At 39.4% G+C, this 18,921-nt stretch overlaps 1 protein-coding gene across 3 annotated transcripts in view; it reads left to right on the top strand.

The window, feature by feature from the left end:
• Positions 1 to 18,921, top strand: part of Nek7 (NIMA related kinase 7) — a 124,325-nt gene that overhangs the window by 82,323 nt on the left and 23,081 nt on the right. For all 3 annotated transcript variants that reach the window (XM_042701164.1, XM_042701165.1, XM_042701166.1), the window contains exons 6-7: positions 8,976 to 9,084; positions 10,245 to 10,352. In XM_042701164.1, the coding sequence (XP_042557098.1) occupies positions 8,976 to 9,084; positions 10,245 to 10,352 (217 nt within the window). The remainder of the gene's footprint in view (positions 1 to 8,975; positions 9,085 to 10,244; positions 10,353 to 18,921) is intronic.

The following is an 18,921-nucleotide window of genomic DNA, read 5'->3' as shown; positions in this document are numbered from 1 at the left end:
CCTGGTAGAGACTCAGTTTGAGACAAATAGAAAATATAATATAGGTGTATATACACGTTTTGCTAGACTAGCAGTAAAACAAAGTATAACCTTCTATAATAAATCTCTTTAGGGGGAAATACAGAAGTTTGGTCTCTGCCAAAAGAGCTTAATACCACTAATAGAAGATAGGGCCTACTATAAGATCTAGGCTAGATAGACCTAAGCCATCTTCTTGTACTCTTAACTTTATATTTCTACTTGTTAACACCTGTGTATCATTCTCTTTAAATCTATAAAGCTTCAAAAACTTTTGACTTATACAGCTATAAACTTCATTTTACATTTTGATTTTTATTATTTGCCAGTGTATTAAATATTAGGGGTATATGCGCACGCTATATTAAAAATACTTTTTAAACTCACAATTTTTGTGGTCAAGGATCCAGGACCTCGTTAGTAGGCTCTCTTGCAGTCAGAGAAAATGGAGGTACAGGTAGCAGCTGCAGCTGTGAGCTCACCATCGCTTAGGCTGTTCGCCATACTGCTGCTGCTGGGCAAACACATCCTTCCCAGCTTCCTGCTTGTCACCTCCAGGTCATCTGGCTCTGGCATTGGGAGCCATAAGGCCAGCAGGGGAGCCTCTCTGGTTCAGATCTCTCTGATTTCTTGGAAGGGCTCACCTGATCAGGCAGGGCCTACACAGGGGAATGTCCCCTTTGAGTTTTGCAAAGTCAGCTGATAAGGAAATATGGATACACTAGCAAAACTGTTTCTGCCCCACGGTATATGTAGTGTGGGGATAGTATAGCTCCTATTCAAGGGGAGAGAATTGCACAGCAGGATTTGGGAAGTTTGGAGAGTGAGGTGCATCTTAGTACAGACTTGGGTAAATTAACTAGAAGACACATTTTTATTTTACTTTTCCAAATGAGGGGTCATGTAGAAATGAAACCCTGCAGTGTCTTTTACCGTCTCAGCCTTTGGAACGGGAAAGCAGTGAACACACGCTACCTAGTAGCACCACCTGCCTTTGATAACTGATTACTGCTCACGGAGGCACCTGCTTCCGCCCAGCCTCTGGTTAACCCAAGCCAGACTACTGTGAGAATTCCAGGTGTTGGCAGGTGACACTGTCTGCACTGAGCACTTGGGTCCGCTGTTCATCCACCTTAGATTTCACTTCAGAGGTGTTCTGAATGTGAGTGCTACCCATTGTTGATACTATCTGACAATATGCACAGGCGAGTATTCTAAATACACATACAGATATGTAGCTACCTGTACACATAGAACTGTGTGCATTCATATACATTTGCTTATTGCTTGTGTGTACATATAGGTGTGCTACCTACAAAAATATTTTCACAGAGCAGCGCTACACGGGGATTCTGTACTGAAGCAGTTGGCTAGTGAAAGAGATAGCATTTATGGTTGCAGTAGGTTCACACCTGACCATGCTGTAGTGCAGTCAGTGGAACTCAAATGTTGTAAATTTGAGCTGTGTTTACTTCAGAAAACATAGAAGATAATTTTCCAGGAGCTCCTCATTCCTTACATGTGAAGACGATGCAGATCTGAAGTTACCATTACAAACGGTGTGAAGCACAGCAGTAACCCCTAGGAGCTGTGGACAGCTAGTAAAGAGAGCAGATACAGACTCCATCGTCCTCAGCATCTCATTTCTGTTCATTTAGATTTCTGTTCAAAGATTCTCATGCATCATTATTGTTCTGCTGTCCTCTTTGCTCATTAAGGAAATTAAAACATCCCTCTATCTTTCTGTTGTCTGATCTCACAAGAACAAAACCTCCTAAAGAGGCAAATACTTTCATTCTCTTTGTGATCCTCTGTGTTGTCCTGAAGATTAACTTTCTACTTTTTGAAAATCTTACTTTGTCATTAGTACTGTGATGCAGGAGAGAGAACATTTGAAGTATTGTAAGGCATTTCCCCACCATGTGCACATTAGTAATGGAAAGCTTTTCCGAAGAATTATTCAGACTGCAGCCATACAGGGATCATTCCTTACAGTCATTGAAATGCCTTTATCTATTTAAAAAGTAGATGAACCTACCCCTTTTTTTGATTTAATCATTTTTCAGATAAGGTTTTGTGTTTTTGCCTGGTTAGCCTTGGACTGCAGTTCTTCTGTCTGTACCTCTCGTATATACATAACTGGGATTACAGCAGTGAAATACCATGTCTGGCTTAGTGAGTAACATAAGAGTCTCTTGCTAAATTTTACTAAGCTGTCCTTGAACTGCAACTTTTCCTGATCTCTGACTCCCAGGTAGCTTGGATTACAAAGTGATCCTTCAGAATTGCTTGAGGTATCTGAGTTTTATTCAGACTTACTCAGACAGTAAATACATTCACATACTGCAAATCATGTTATATACCAAAATTTTAATTAAGATATACTTTACAGATGTAATTTCCATGGAATTGTGTGAATGAGTGCAGGGAAGTCTGTCAATAATCTCAAAATACCTTAAGAAAAGGCTTTCCATACAGAGATGGTTATATAATACAAACATAACTGGACATGGTGACTCTTCCCTGTAATCCTAGCTGATCAGGAGGACAGCCATGTGAGGTTAGCCCCAGGCAAAAAGTAAGGGAAATCAGAGAAATGAATAAAAAGCAGGGTCCAGAGCATGAGCTCTTTCACCCTAGATATGCACAAGCATAAATAGGAGGATTTCAGTTTAGGCTGGCAGGAGCAGAAAGTGAGACCCTATTTGTAAAGTAATGAAAGCAAAAAGAGCTAGGAATGTGGCTCAAGAGGTTGAGCTCCTGCCCAGGAAGTACGCAACCTTAAACCCCAGTGTCACCAATCCAGGCACACTTTAAGACTCAACTCAGTTACTGTGCCCATCTCCAGTGTCTGCGAATTAATTCTGTGAAAGTGACTGCAAAATGAGTTTTTAAAACTACTGGTGAGAAATACTTGACCTAACAACAAGTCAAAAACAAAATCGGGCTGGGATGTAGCTCAGTGGCAAAGCGCTTGCCTAGCAAGTGCAACGTCCTGGGTTCGATCCCCAGTACCAAAAAAGAAAAGACAAAAAAAAAAAAGAGGTCTAGCTACCTGGCATCTTACCTAAAGAATCTTTAGGGTGGGGCTGGGAAGGTGGCTCAGTGGTAGAGCGCTTGCCTTGCATGCATGAGGCCCTGGGTTTGATTCCTCAGCACCACATAAGCAAAAAGAAAAAAGCCAGAAGTGGCGCTGTGGCTCAAGTGGTAGAGTGCTAGCCTTGAGCTGAAGAGCTGAGGGACAGCGCCCAGGCCCAGAGTTCAGGCCCCATGACCAGACCCTCCCCGCCCTAAAAAAAAAAGTCTTTAGGGTATTACACATGACAATGTGAATCTCTGGACTTTGGATGTTTTAACAGGTGAGCATATGAAGGACGGTCATACCATCATTTTTAAGGGTGCACTAATGCTAAGTGGACATTTTGACTTTAGTTTTATTTGTGACTGAAGTTTTATATGTAGTGGTGCGGGAACTTCATAGGTGATCTCCACACTAAGTAGTACAATGAAGAAACAGAGAGCTGGTGTGGTTGGTGCTTGTTCAGTTGGTGTCTAGCTTTGGTGCCAGATCTGTTTTCAAAGGAGGTTATGGTGTGTGTGTGCAGCAACACTTCCAGGCAGACATGCTTCCTTACCTTAACATAACTCACTTGATACATACTTGGAAGCAATGGAAAACAGCTGGTGCCTGTAATTCTAGTTCTCTGATAACTTCATTACTTCATATCAGGGAATTGCCTTTTTCCCAGTCCTCTTCAAAGATGAATTGGACACTAGAGTCATATTGGTTGTTTTTCCTTTCTTTAAAAAATCACAAACAAAAAACTCCCCTGCAGCAGTACATTGTTAAGGAAATTTAGTATTGATTCTAAGGACCAGTTCCACAGCTATGGTCCCTTTGTTATAAGGTATTATGAGATCTTTGAGGTAACAGTGGGAAGGTTTGCAGACAAGAGCAGGACCAGCATGGCTTCAGTGGTGTGCACAGTTTATGGCACCCATATTTTGCCTTAAACTGTCTTTTTTTAAAGACTGCCATACCAAGTGGCACCATGGCTCAAGTGGTAGAAGGCTCACCTTGAGCTGAAGAGCTCAGGGACAGCACTCAGACCCTGAGTTCAAGCCCCACGTCTAAAATACACACACACACACACACGCACGCACGCACGCACGCACGCACGCACGCACGCGTGCGCGCACACACACACACACACACACACAGACTGCCATACCTTAGGCTTAAGTCTTTTATTGTGCCATGGATATGAATATTGTTATAAATCAAGGTCTTTGATGAACTTATGCAGAGTAATAGTATTGAAGCTCCTCCAGAGATTTCTTAAGGAAGACAGTTAGGATTGCCAAACTTACAAACCAGGATATAGTAAAGCCACCAGCACAACCATGTTCACTGCAGCCGTATTCACCACAGCCAAGGTATGGAATCAGCCTAGATGCTCCTCAGTGGATGAATGGATCAAGAAAATGTGGTGTGTGTGTGTGTGTGTGTGTGTGTGTGTGTGTGTGTGTGTGTGTGTGTGTGTGTGTGTGTGTGTGTGTGTGTGTGTGTGTGTGTGTGTGTGTGAACACAATAGAATTTTACTTAATCCTTTAGAAAGGATGATATTGTACCATTTGTAAAGAAATGGAAAAAACTTTGTTGAGTGAAGTCAGCCAGACCCAGAGAGACGAAGGATCTGTTTCCCCTTACGTGTGGAAGCCGGATCATGATCCAAACTCAATACACCGGGTGGTATGCAGGTGTGTACACACGCATTAACTGAAACATGGTAGATTCAAGGGAGATCTTAAATAGTGTTATTTCTTAGAAAGTCAAATTGCTACAAAGTAAACGCAAGGAAGCAAGTACTTGAAAGGGCTGGGTGGGGTCAAAAGGAAAGGAGTTAATGAAAGAACAGGGGAAGCAGGGGAAATTGCAAACAAGAATCAAATGTATGTCCAGCAAAATTAGGAAGAGTGAGGGAAGAGGTAGATAGGAGAGGGATGGTTGAGAATGTTGAAAGGGGTGGCATTGATCAAGATATATTGTCTTCATGAAGTGCTCTGTTAAATGCCATCTCCTTTGTACAACTACTTAAAGATAATAATAAAAAGAGGATAAAAAAGAGGGAAAGAAGCCTCACATTCTCTGCCCAATTGCAGTATGTTGACTGCAGAGCCAGGTCATCTGTCCAAAGAACAGAACTCAGGCAGATAGTCCCTTGTATAATTGTGTAGGAGGACATTTCATCACTGACATGGTATTGACAGTTAAGGTCCTTTTACTTTACCATCTTTATAGAAGCAGTGTGCGTCTACTGGTCTCCTTATATAAACAGATCTCTTGGGTGGTGTGCAAATGTGTTACCAGGTAAACTGAACTTCCCCAAGTGAAATGTATGTAGCCTTTTTTCTTTTTTTACACATAATTGAGCAAACAATATAAATCCAGTGTTGGTATGTAAGTTTATAAATTGATTAGGTTTTTGTTATATATGGGTTTTCTCTTCGAATGACATACAGTTTTCATATAGGTAATGCGATGAAAAATATATTAATTTTTTATTATAATTACATTATCATAATCATACATAACATAAAAATTTTAATAATACAATTATCATTCTACATGTGTAGAGGAGTTACAGTTACATAAGTCAGTTAAGGAGTTTGGTTCTTTTTGGATGATGTCACCCTTTCCCTCGCTCTCTTGCAGTTTTTCCCTCCCATCCCCACTTACAAGTTGTGTAGTTCATTTTTAACATAGTGAGCACCACAGTTGGATTTGTTCAGTCTTTGCCCTTTCATGTCTGCACCCCCCCGTATGTCCGAAAGACACAAACTAGCAAACAAGAAAAAAGAAAAAATAACAAAAACAACTGAAGAAAAAAAAGTCTTGTTTCTGTTTCCTAGAATTCATTTTCACGAGTATTATTTTATATGATCAGAGGGAGAAAAATATTAAAAAATAAACAGTATTTGAAGACTATCATATGTAAAAACAAAACAAAATTATGTCACGGTTTCCCTTATATCCAAGTGTTAATTTCAGTTGGTTCACAGATTGTTTGTAGCATCCGCAAGCTGAAAGTTTCCTATCATAATCTTTTTTTCCATATAAATATTATGCCAACCTTTAACAATCTTGACTATTATATTAGTAATGCTTATAATTATATAGGACTGCCTTTTTCAGGAGAAAATAGGATTTTTGAACAGCAAATCTGTTTGGAAATTTTAAAAGATGTTTTATTAGAATAAGTTTTAAGAGGAAATTTTTTTGTAATACATTAATGTGCTTTGTAGTGATAGTACAAAAATTAAGAATAATTGACATTTGCACTATGTTTTATAGTCCTTGCTCTTTTAAGAGACAGTCAACAGTGCCACCATCAGATCCAACAGTCAGGCTTTCTTACTCTAAGTGCTTCTTGTCCCCAAAACCAAACCAACAAACCCCGTCCTTCAAGAATGCCGGTAAACCACAAATGCTTAGAAATGGCATAATCAGGCTGCCTTTATTTTATGACAAATTCAAATTTAAATTATCCTCCAGTGTCCCCATACTTCGCTCGCTTTAGTCTTCCGAGAACATTCTGTCTAGGTAGCATTAGATTGATGCCTATTTATTATTGTCATTTTTAACTTGTAATAGATAATCTCAAAAAAAAGAATATGAACACAAAGCATCTTGGTCTAATAACATCTCTAATGTACATTTTGAGGATAATTTTTCATTATACCTTTTCTTTCCTATTTAGTTTCAAATTGTGACTTAAAAAGTGTAAGTTTCCAAGTGAATTATAATTATGATGAGATTAGAATTTATATTAAAGCATAAAATTTCTCTTTCATGGCCTGATACTTACAAGATACGGTGTATTTATTTTTGAATGCAAAGAAACAGGGTCCCATCTTCCTGGTGACATCAAACAGTCCTCTGATATGCTAATGAGCAGGGGGGGCACATATCCAGGCTGTGCTTGGCCTCCTTCCAAGTCTCAGAGAAAATGATGTGTAAAGAACCGAGTTTGCAGCATCGTGTCTTAGGATGGCAGTTGATGTTGGCACAGTGCAGTCACAAACACTTCCTATCCAAACAGGATGTGAGAGGCTGTCAGATTTACCAAGGTCTTGATTGGCTTTTTAAATTACCATCTGACTGGTCAGTTCTTACTTTGTCTATAGGATACAGTGTTACTGGTATGATAGCTATTGAAATGGAAAACAAATCCATTACTATAAATCTACTAAATACAGATTCGCCAAAGATTATTGGCATGCCTTATAAAGATGTATTTTTGCTACATTGCCTGTGTGTGAGGCAGTGGCTAATGGTCTTTTTGCTAAGTGTGAAGTAGATTTCCTAGAACTGTTTCCTTTCTGCCCACCCTCCTCTGGTCACAGATGTGAAACCTGAGTGAATGGTACCTTTGAATTTTCTCAAATATAGTTTCTCCATATTCAGTTGTGTAAAATCATACCATTTTGACTTCTCGGTATGCCATGTTTCCATGATAAAAGGTATTAAAGAGCATGTTTAAAGTCTGACATCTTGTATAATATTGTGGAAATCTTTTAATGCAGTATTTATTTGATTATTTATAAATGTTGCTAGATATGTAATTAATTGCATTTTTGCTTTTTTTTTTTTTTTTGCCAGTCCTGAGGCTTGACTTCAAGGCCTGGGTGCTGTCCCTGAGCTTCTTTTGCTCAAGGTTAGCCCTGAACCACTTGAGCCACAATGCCACTTCTTGGTCTTTTCTGAATAGTTTATTGGAGATAAGAGTCTCAGACTTTTGCGTCTGGGCTAGCTTTAAACTGTGATCCTCAGATCTCAGCTTCCCAAGTAGCTAGGATTACAGGCATGAACCACAAGTGCCCAGCGGGCGTTTTTGCATTTGAAAAATGATTTTTACATAAAGAATATGGCCTATGAACTTTGTTCTTGTACATTGTTAGTATAATCTGGCAGGTTTAATATTGAAAGATGGGTGTAAATATGAGTCTGGTTCTGCAGCTGTTTCAGTAATTTCCCTCCTAAGGATCATGGCCTTTAGTCTCCTAAGTAGTAGCCCGCTAAAGCCCTCTGCTTTTCACCCCAGCACTTCTCCAGGATTCCGCTTCTGTGAAGTTAGTCCTTCATTCCAGGCAAAGTGCAATATTGCCTTTCAGTGTACAAGTTTTCAGGAGTATCATGAAGCCTTTTCACAAAAATGCCTTTATATTTTTAGTAAATTATTATATTTCAAATCAGCAGGAGCTTTACTATTTAAAAGGAATTCTTTACTATATTCTGCCAGGAGAGCATGTCTTTTAATGAATGTAAGTACCTTTAGAATTTCTAGACTTTTTCTTTTTGGCTTTCTTTCTTTTCCATTCCCTTCCTCCCTCCCTCCCTCCCTCATTCCCTCCTTCTCTCTTTCTCTCTCCCTCTCCCTCTCTCCCTCTCCCCCCTTCTCTTCCTTCCTTTCATGCTGAGTCTGGATACTTACTGAGCTTTTTTTTTTCTTCTCAAGGCTGGTGCTCTACCATTTGAGCCACAGCTCTGTTTCTGGCTTTTTGGTGGCTAGTTGGAGGTACTTCCATGGATTTTTCTGCCTGGGCTGGTTTGGAACCAGATCTCAAATCTCAGTCTCCTGAGTAGCTAGGATTACAGGTGTAAACCACTGGCTCCTGATCTCTTTCTGGCTTTTGTTAAAGTGAAATCTAATAATTTCTTCTTGGAAAGTGGTTTTATTTAGATGAACACTACAGAGATGTAGTGTTATGTATCTTTCACCAAACTTAGGGTGAAACTTGTGAAATCACAGGAATCATGTCAGTGTAGAAAATGATATACTGTTGATCATGAGTTGTTAAAAGTAGGCATGATTCTCTGACTTTGGGATATTTGCCTGACAGAATCCAGTCTTAAATTTTAATTCTCATAATGTTTATTTTGCTTTTTTCAAAAGCACTTTAAGAAACAGAAGAGGCTGATTCCTGAGAGAACTGTCTGGAAGTACTTTGTGCAGCTGTGCAGTGCACTGGAACACATGCATTCTCGGAGAGTCATGCACAGAGGTAAGGAGTGTCAGCAAGGACTTTGAGTTAGTATCGCTGTCCATCACACCAGTCCTTAAGAAACTTGGCAATAATGTCTTTTACCATGGCGGGATATCTCCACATTAGAGTACAGCTCACTGTTTTTTTTTAATAAGTTTTTTATTGTGAAAATACTGTACAGAAGGGTTACGATTACATGAACAAGGTAATGAGTACATTTCTTATCAAGCATTGTTGCCTCCTCCTTTGTTTTTCTCCTACCATCCCTGCCCTCCCATCTCCACGACTACCCTCCCTTAAGTCAGAACGGACACAGCCTTGTTCTTGACTTCAAGCTTCTGTTGTAAAGAAAAGAAAATTGTGCGAAAGCATTGAATCTGCAACCAGGAAAAAGGTGGGGTTTGGTGATAGTTTTCTCTTTTTTTTCCCCTCCTTGGGATGAATACCATACACTTTGACCACTTAGAATCGAATCTCCAGCATTAGGTCTTAATCATATTCTGAGTCCCTGCCAGGTGGTTGGTAGATCATTATACAACAGGTTCACTGCCAGCTGGGGGGCCTGTTAAAACTCTTTAAGCAAATTTCTTAAAGCAATCTAACTTAAAAATATGTACAATTGTGTTAAGTCATAAAGTTCAAAATTGCTTAAAAGTAGCACATACACTTTGTACATTGAATTTCCTAAGAAGCTATTTGAAAACACATATTTATTTATTTATTTTTGTTGGTTGTGGGGCTTGAACTCTGGGCTTGGGTGCTGTTCCTCAGCTCTTAAGCTCAAGACTAGCGCTCTACCACTTGAGCCACTGCACCACTTCTGGTTTTGTGAGTGTCTGTTGGAGATAAGAGTCTCACAGACTTTCTTCCCGGGCTGGCTTTGAACCGCTATCCTCAGATCTCAGCCTCCTGAGTAGCTAGGGTTACAGGCATGAGCCACCGGGTGTCCGGCTTTGAAAACACAATACTTTTTAAGTGGGATTAAGAACACCCTTTGTCATGTCTCTTTAGATGAATCTCTATGAGAGGATTGAGAATTGATGTAATTATTCAAACTGAAGTAATTGGTTTAAAATTCAAACTTTAATGTTAATGCTCATGTAAAATCCTACTATGAAATGAAGTTTATCGTTCCTGCGGTTGCATGATCTTTCACCTGTGTCTTTGTTTATTCACAGACATAAAACCAGCTAACGTGTTCATCACAGCCACTGGGGTGGTGAAGCTGGGAGATCTCGGGCTCGGTCGGTTTTTCAGCTCCAAAACCACAGCTGCGCATTCTTTAGGTGAGAGCTGTGTTGTACTTCATTTAGGACTTAAAAAAAAAATTTATGTTGGTCATAGTTACAAAGATACATACAATCCCATATAGTCTTAATAAAACCATTAAAACGAACAATGATGTCCTGAGTGGAGCCCCACAGATAAGATGGTGCTTGGGCACTCCGGCAGGCACTAGTTTAAACAAAAAATGGTGGCCAATCTGGTTTTTACTGTTGCCATGGAGCCTTCTTTCTGTCCACTTGTAGAGGTAGAACAGCGTGATAAAAAGATGCATCTAAAAGAGAATGTCTCCTGAACACCCACCAATACTATACTGTAGTGAGCGTTTGTAATGTTTGCTATTAAATCAACATGATTATGGTTACTGTAGACCAGAGAACCTAATTTTGTGAAATTCTAAATAAATGAGATATATATTAGTTTATAAAGAAACATTAAGTTTTTCTTAAAATAAGGTCTGTCCTGGAGATGTTTTCAGGAATTTAATTTACAATGCAAAGATATATTTTTACATTGGTTTCTCATATATATGTATATATTATATATGAACTATAGAGAGAAAGTACAGAAATCAAATCAAATAGTAGTACTAACTTCTTATAATTCATTAACTGGAATATGTACTTCTAGAATATTATTAACAATCTTCAAGAAATTGGCAAGTCTTTGGAATTTTTCTATTGTCTTGATTTTACATTTCTATATCATTTGAATTCATGATAGACAAATCAACACATAGTGAAATCTGTAGTTCTGCCATAACTTTTGCAACAGATAAAGTAGTACGGCTGATCATTTTCCAGTTTTTAAAACTAGTTCTGAAAAGTATGACAACACAGCATAGTAATAATTCTTCAATGCACGGGTTAAAAGCTACCATTGTTAATCTGATGAGGGCTGAATAGTCAAACTGTGGCAGATCCTCAAAGTGGGAAAAGAACCCATCTATTTATTTATTATTTGTATTGGCTCCTTGTTAACACCACATGATAGCTTACAGTATGCCTACTTTGCATTTCACTGCCTTAATTCATAATTACATAATAGCATGGACAAAGAAAGAACCCTCTTTTTGTTCTACTATTCTTTAATCCATTCTGCATATTTCTATTACATCCTTCTTGATTATGTAACCTTTCCCTAAGTCATTGATAGTTCCTTGTTTCCTGAAGAACTTCGTGACAATTTGTTGGCCTAGCCTCCAGGCCTCTGAAGTTTGGTCCTCTAATGTTATATTCACACTGCACTTGTACTGGCCATTCCTCCCCACCTCATTATGTTTTTCCTTTTGCTTTGTCTCATCCTGAGAATAGCATGGTGTTCTGAACAGGAGGCAGCACACCTGAATTTGTGTGCATATTGCTCTCCAAGACCTTGATAAGTCATTTATTAACTTTCTCAAACTCAGCTGCTAGATTTGTGAAAATAGAAATATGGTAAATAACCATCCTCTGTTTATCTCTTAATCCTTAATTGATCTTTAACAAGTCCCTAACTTATGAGTGTGAAAATGTAATCTAATGCACTGTATTAATGTTAAGTTAGTGTTGTCGTGGTGCGGCGGCTACAGGAAGAGGAGATGAGGAGGGCTCTCCCTCTGCCACTTACTCATTCTGCTAAAACACCTGAATTGATTCGCTCAAAGGTCAGCTTCACCACCTGTGTTAACCAGATGCTGTTCTAGGGAGACAGGGGAGAGAGCTTGAGCAAGAGAGGTCTCTTTCTTCAGGGAGCTGACCTTGTGTGGGAAAAAATAGATAATTGTGAAGCAAATAGAGAAATAAGATGATTTGTTAGCATGCTAGAGAATGACTAGTAGGGGAACTACTTCAGCAGGGGTGAGCTGGGGCAGGCCTCTGAGGAAGTGGTGTTTGAACCGAGATCTAAAGGGTCAAAAGATGTGGCTGTAAAATGGCCTGGAATGTGAGAGGTGTCTCAGGATGACTGATGGATAGCTTTGCCTGCTTGCGGAAGGTTTTCTGGAACAGCTAAAAGGAGAGAGGCAGGGCTAGGTTTAAGAGGAATTCACATTGTGTTCCTAGGGTCGTTGGCAAGCTTTGACAAGGTTTTAATGAAGGGAGTTAATGGGATGTAAATCGAAGGCAGCCAGGAACTTTCATCAAACTTGGAGGTTAAAAAGGCCCCGAATTGACCACCACTTTCAGGTTCTTCTGTGTCCACTTGTTGTCTGTTTCTTTCGGTGTTCTGGCATACCGCAGAATAGAAGGTTTATCTGGGCTGTGATCTGTGATTCTTGATTCTTTGTTTTCTGTGCTCTCATCTTCCCTTTGTTACTTAAGATTTTCATTTAGTGTTTTCATACTGATTTTGGATAGAAGGCGTGACTAAGGAGATTCATGTAGGTATTATATGTATTCCATAGGAATTTTGCCTTGTTTTCTTTCATATTCATTGTCAGACTTGTTACCTGAATCATCATCTTCAGAATTACGATGCTTTCCTTTGAAATGAGATTTCTGAGCCTGGCTCAGTGACTTTTACATTTCTTCAAGATAAGCCCCTGTTATACATTCTGTTATACATTGGCTTGTATAACAGAAGCAGAAATCTCACACAACTGTTTCTTCATTCTGAGGTCCACTCTGCTTTATTTCATTTCCCTAAAAACAGTAAGTTGATGTCACAATTCAATAATGAATGCATGACCTGCAATTTGGAAAGCATTGAGCTAGGCCTATAGTGCTTTTATGCTGTTTATTTCTCACTTCCCGTCCTATTTCTAGGCATTCTTTAGTTCAAGTGTAGATTGTTTGTTGGTCAAACATACCTCAGTCACGTAGTGCTCCCTGGGTTCTGCAGGTGGTTGATGATGTCTGTTGTAGTTCTTTGCAGTCTGCAGATCATTCAACTCCTAAGATCTGTACAGATGTGACTCTGCAAGGGACTAGAGCTGAGGTGGTAAAGTTTCGAGAGGTAAATGGGCTGTAGAGCAGGAGGAGAGAGAGAAGGTTTGTGGCTCTCTAGATGAGTTCGCTATCTCACACTTTTAGTTTTCCACTTGATCAGTACCTTGTGGCATTTTTCTCATTTGTTTAACTCAGAGGTCAGTTTCACTGCCTGTGTTGCTCTAGGTAGATGAGGAAGGTAGCCTGAGCAAGACAGCATTCTTTCTTCAGGGAGCTGACCTTGTGTGGGAGGAACTGGTTAAATGTGAAGCAACACAGAGCTATGATGATTTGTTAGCATGCTAGAGAATGATTAGTTCTCTTAACTACTTCCTTTAACTTTTCTGATTAGTTATTCCATCTGGAATAATCTTATTCTTCTTTTTTCATATTGCTTAGCAGCTAACATAGGAAAGTATATATTTTCTTTCTGTATTTGAAAGCTCTTGCTGCTTCAAGATTTGAAAAATAAAACAAGACGAAAAATAGCAACAAGACGTGTAGGATACAGAAATCTGCTATCATGCCATTCTGTCCACCAGCACCTTTGACTGAAGAAGTAACTCTTCTAACTAGAAACTAATCCTATGGAATTGGAACACAGCATTTGTATTGTCATAAACAGCAGAATATACTTTTGGTGCATTTCTGTTTTGTACCCACTTTCAAGTCCCTTTCAATATATGTAAATATTCCAACTCAGATGCAGCTTGCTAAGAGATCAAATATTTCCTACTTTGACTATTTCAGCATAAAATGACAGCTTTATATAACCCAAATGTGCATTATGATTTCTAGTCAAATCATATCAGACTCTATTTCCAATCATAATGACACGTGAATCTACTATTGCAACTAAGTATCAACAATATCAGTAGCGATGGTGAGTATGTGTATAGTACTTTACAGTTTCTAAGCAGTTTCCTGCTGTCCGTGTTGTCTTACAGGTAGATACTGGAGACTGGGAAATGAGGATCATTCTGTTCAGTACTTTGCATGACCCTCCACTCCCAGTCCCTCTCCTCTTGTCATCTCCCTCTCCCCTACTTGGGACTCACAAACTTCTAACCATCTATGAAGCTTTTACTGCATACTTGTTGTCTGCATGTTCCGACTAAGACAACCTTCATGACAAAAATCTTCGTGATGTTAGTTCCCTGGTATAATTCAGATGCCAAAAGGGGCATACACAGCTCAATTAATAAATATTTATTTGAATCAGTGGAGCTTAAAGACAGGATACCATAAAGGATAAATTTATTTATTTGTTATAAAGGATAATTTTAAATGTTAAGTATGAGTGAAATTATATTGCAGAACAAAATACCAACAAACCAAAAACAAAAGTCCTTTGTTCGTCAGGAAAGTATCTCTTGTCACCCTGACTCATTTGTGGGCCTGTGTTGGTTTTCAGGAGAGCAGTCCTCCCTCCAGAGGGTGACCTGGCATCTCAGGCAGTCACCTTTTTGCGATTGCATGAGGGGAAGGAATCGCCTACTGGCTCTTAACTAAACTGCTTGAATGTAACATCGACTTCTAGTCCTGCTTCCTCCTCTACATCTAGCAGTGCCTGTCTCTCTGGGGGTGGGGAGATGTCATTCTCTCATCTGTTCAGGGAGAAATGAAAGAGTACTGTTCATGCCCAGAAAGAAAGGAAAACTACCTCATTTCAGATTGATTGATTGATTGGTTTAGTATTCTTTGTGTCCTTTCCCCTCCTTTGGTGGAATATTGGTAGCTAGTACAACCAAGAATAATCTAAACTGTCTTTACGGGATGGAGGGTAGGTCTTAGGAAGTGGAAGCCAGGTGAAGTCTTAGAGAGTTTGGGAATTGGGAAATTCTGGGTGCAGAGGTTACCTTTAAATCCAGAATGATTAATGAGATGTCTTTTTTCTGGATCAGTATACTCACAGCAGTACCACATGATAAGGTCTGTATGTCTGTCAACTTAAAATATTTTAACTAAACATTTTTACTCTCCTAGTTTCAAACACTAACTTTAGACTAAATGCCACCTACCGTGCTTTCTATTTTGTATCCCTAATTCAATAGACTTGATAGTGTAATTACTTAAGAATTGTATCAGTCAATCACAAAGAGTTCATTTGTCATATTATTATTCCTATGGTGAGTGATTGGTTCTGCTCACTCACTTATTCTCTTCTGAAGAAAAGAAAACTGAGAGCCAGGCCCTGTCTCAGTGATCCAGTGAGCTCTTAGAAGTCAAATGTGTTTTGAACTCTCAGCCTTCCCTGTCGCTCTGAGTCCTGGCATGGTTCTTATACATTGATCTGCGCTTCGCTGCCCCATGCCATGCGGGAGTCAACACGAGAGGGTTTATTTCCTGTCACTACTCAAGCACATTACTACCTGTTTGGTGTGATAAATGACAGAAATAGATTGTTTTGCAATTCTGTAGACCAGAAGTCTTAATATTGCCCTCCCTAGGCTAACCTCAGGGCCTGGGGAGTCTTCAGTACTTTAGCATTCAGTAGGGGAGAACTATTTGTTTATTTTTAGGTTATTGGCAGAATTATGGTTTCTGGTGGCATAAGGCTGGTTCCTGTTTCCTCACTAAAGCCTAAAGGCTGCCCCATTTCCTAGGCTTTGGGGGCTCTCTTCCTTGATTTTCAAAGCTAGCATTCTCAAACTTTGAAACAGTCAAAGCCAGTGATTTTTAAACTTCAAATCATTCCTGCCCTCTGTTGCTTCTCTCACTGACCAGCTAGGATAATTTCTGTTTTAAGGTCTGAAGCTTTATATCCGCAAATCCCTTGCTGTGTACTATAATCTAAGCAAGCATAGCAGCAGGAAGCAAAGATCCCAGGGCCAGCATTCTGCCTTGCACATCCTTGCAGTAGACTTGACAGCTGCAGAGTCGTTTATGTCTGTTTATGTCTTGCAGCCTCGTTGCGTGCAAGTGTTCAAAAGTTAGAACGGAAGAATGGCTTCATGATTTCAGTGTAGGGCGTTTTGATAGTTTAAAAATTACATGGAAAAGTATAATCCAGAAGGGCTTCTCATTTTCCTAGCTCTCATGCAGCTTGTGCGACTACTCCATTTCAGCCTGGGATGTAGGAAGGGTGAACGGTAATTTTAATAAGAGGCAATTAGGGAAATTACTCTGCTGTGAAGTCTTACCACATAATATGTTCTAAAGACATCTATACCTAACTTGGGAGGAGGGTGTGCAAGGACAGCCTCTAGCTAACACCTGAGCTATGTTTGTGGACGTGTGTACTGAGGCGCTTTCTCTATGGCTGCTTGTGCTCATGAAGGGAGCAACACACAGGAGAAACACACAGGGTGTGGCTTTTTACTGTCTTCCATAGTATCCCCAGCAGGCAGAAGCTAGAGAATATTCTTTTTGCATATACATGTGTAAATTTTGTTCTTGTATTTGTTCTACATCTTGTAGGTGGAACACATTTTTTCTTTTTTAAAGAAATTTAACTACAATGCTCTGATATTGATCCGGTAGCTAGACAAATAAGCCTTTGGGAGAAATTATGCCGTGTTGTCATGGATTGCTTGAACTCCTGTTTATCTTCACAGTGAGACAAATGGTTCTCTGGCTTGGTGACGCTGCCAGCAGAGTCAATGCATGGACCCTCCTTCAAGCTAGATATCAGAATTTTCACACTGGAGTCTCCCGAGTGTACAATCCGTGGTCCCCACACTATTTCCAAGTGTGATGCATTCTCTGATTGCAGTGTGGAAAATGAGTGTTCTTGGGCCAGGCATGAAAACTGTTCCGTCTTTGGTGCCAGGTGCCACCTGTGGTCACACACTTGTTTTTCCCACACCTTTCCCAGGCACCTCACTGTGGGTCTGCCTGTGGCTTTTCCCCTTCATTGTTCAAGGTGGCGTGGAGCGGCTAAGGCAGCATATGTTCGTTCAGTCAGCTCTGAGGCGGCTTTCAGTGAGTTATTTTTAACTTTCAGTCTTTCTTGGCTTAAATAATTGCTCCAGTAAGAAGCTATTACCTAATTTTAAACTGTGCACATATAACCCCTCAGCCACCATTACAAGTGTTTGTTTAAAACAGTCAGAGTAGCTGCAGAGTAGCATAATTTTCATGTGTAGTCCCTGGAACCAGGACCTTCATTTCTGCCTTTTCACTTTTAGACATTTTCTCTGCTGCTGAGTTTGGAATGCTATCGCTACTCTCCAGTCATTGTGTAGTAGTCGAGTTTAATGAAATAACTGTCTCCTAAGTGCAGAACTTCTTGGGTTTGGCTTCCAGGTCCACACTTTACCAGTTGTGAGATCTTTGGTCACTTATCTGATTCTTTTCTAAAGCAACATAATAACATATCCTGTCTAGCTTTCGCTCAGTAGCTCTTGTTTTAGGTGAACAAATGCAGCAATAGTACTCACTGGACACTATGTTGAAAATGAACTTTACAACTTGTGCATACGATGGAAAGAAAAAACTTGGACAATGTCTAAAAAGAAATAATGCTCTTTACCTGACTTATATGACTGTAACCCTTGTGTACATCACCTATATAATAAAAATTTAAAAAAAAATAGTGCCTGTTTTGCTAGGTTGGGCATCTCCCATGATCAAGGACTTGTCTTCTTTATTTTTGTCTTCCTAGCACCTAGAACAGTGTATGCCATGAGGTACGTTCTGATAGGCATTTGTTAAAATTCACTAAAGTAATACACATGGTGCATTCATTGCAGTGCCTAGAGCAGAATAACAAACAGCAGTAGAAGATGCTGAGCTTTCTCTTCGGCACCATTGAAGCCTCTCAATGTTATCAACTGTGCTTAAGAAGTGGCATTACTGTAATGTTTTTTAAATGTTCTCTACAGAAGAAGCGTTGATCACCATTTAGCTATTCCATATTGACATCAGATAATAATACTACTCACTGTGAAATACAGAGTCTCTGTTTAGTCTGCCAATATAATTTATGGTTGACTAATTAGTATAAAGGAAAAAAATGAAAATACTATTGTCTCGTCTGCATATTTTCATCACACTGAAGCCTGAGATGACTTGTCTCTCTTAATTTCCCCAACAAGGCATGTTCAAAGCCTTCTTTTCTCTATTTTGCACTCGTTCTAAGGAGACTGTATTTCTGAGTTGACTTTGCTAGTTTGTATTCTCTGATTTAGAACACTCTGGCCTAAATAATAGATTAAGCATTTATTATTGATTTCATTTAATTTTCCATATAGCGTTACACACAGTTGTAGTGCTGTTGAATTTGAGAGCACAAAGGGTCTCCGATGGTTTCCTCTGGCACACTCTGGTCTCACAGAGGAGGAAGTAGATGGAGGAGGAGTTACCCAGCCGGCTGCTGTTCAGGGGAAGATGGGAGAGACTTCCTCACCCATGACTAGTTTTGCTTTGCCTCCTTCGTTTAAAAGGACATGAAGAAACAATTGAAGTCTAGCTGTATATCCAGATTCTTTAGTCATCCTTTTTTTCCATATTCAAGTTTTTACAGGGATTAAAGTGCTAAGTTTTTGTGGCCTGTTCTACTAAATGTGATTAATTTAGCCATATCTTCCCCAACAGAAGTCTCTCAGCAGAATTTGTTGTATCTCTTGAACATACTGTAAATTGGTCTTCATTTTATTCAGAATAAATTTTAGAATGCATTTGTGTACAAAGCATATACCATATAAACAGTATATTTCATAGA

Source organism: Dipodomys spectabilis, unplaced genomic scaffold, assembly GCF_019054845.1.
Source record: "Dipodomys spectabilis isolate Male_0828 unplaced genomic scaffold, ASM1905484v1 ptg000288l, whole genome shotgun sequence".
NCBI lineage: Eukaryota > Metazoa > Chordata > Mammalia > Rodentia > Heteromyidae > Dipodomys > Dipodomys spectabilis.
This window is presented reverse-complemented; position numbering and strand designations above follow the sequence as displayed.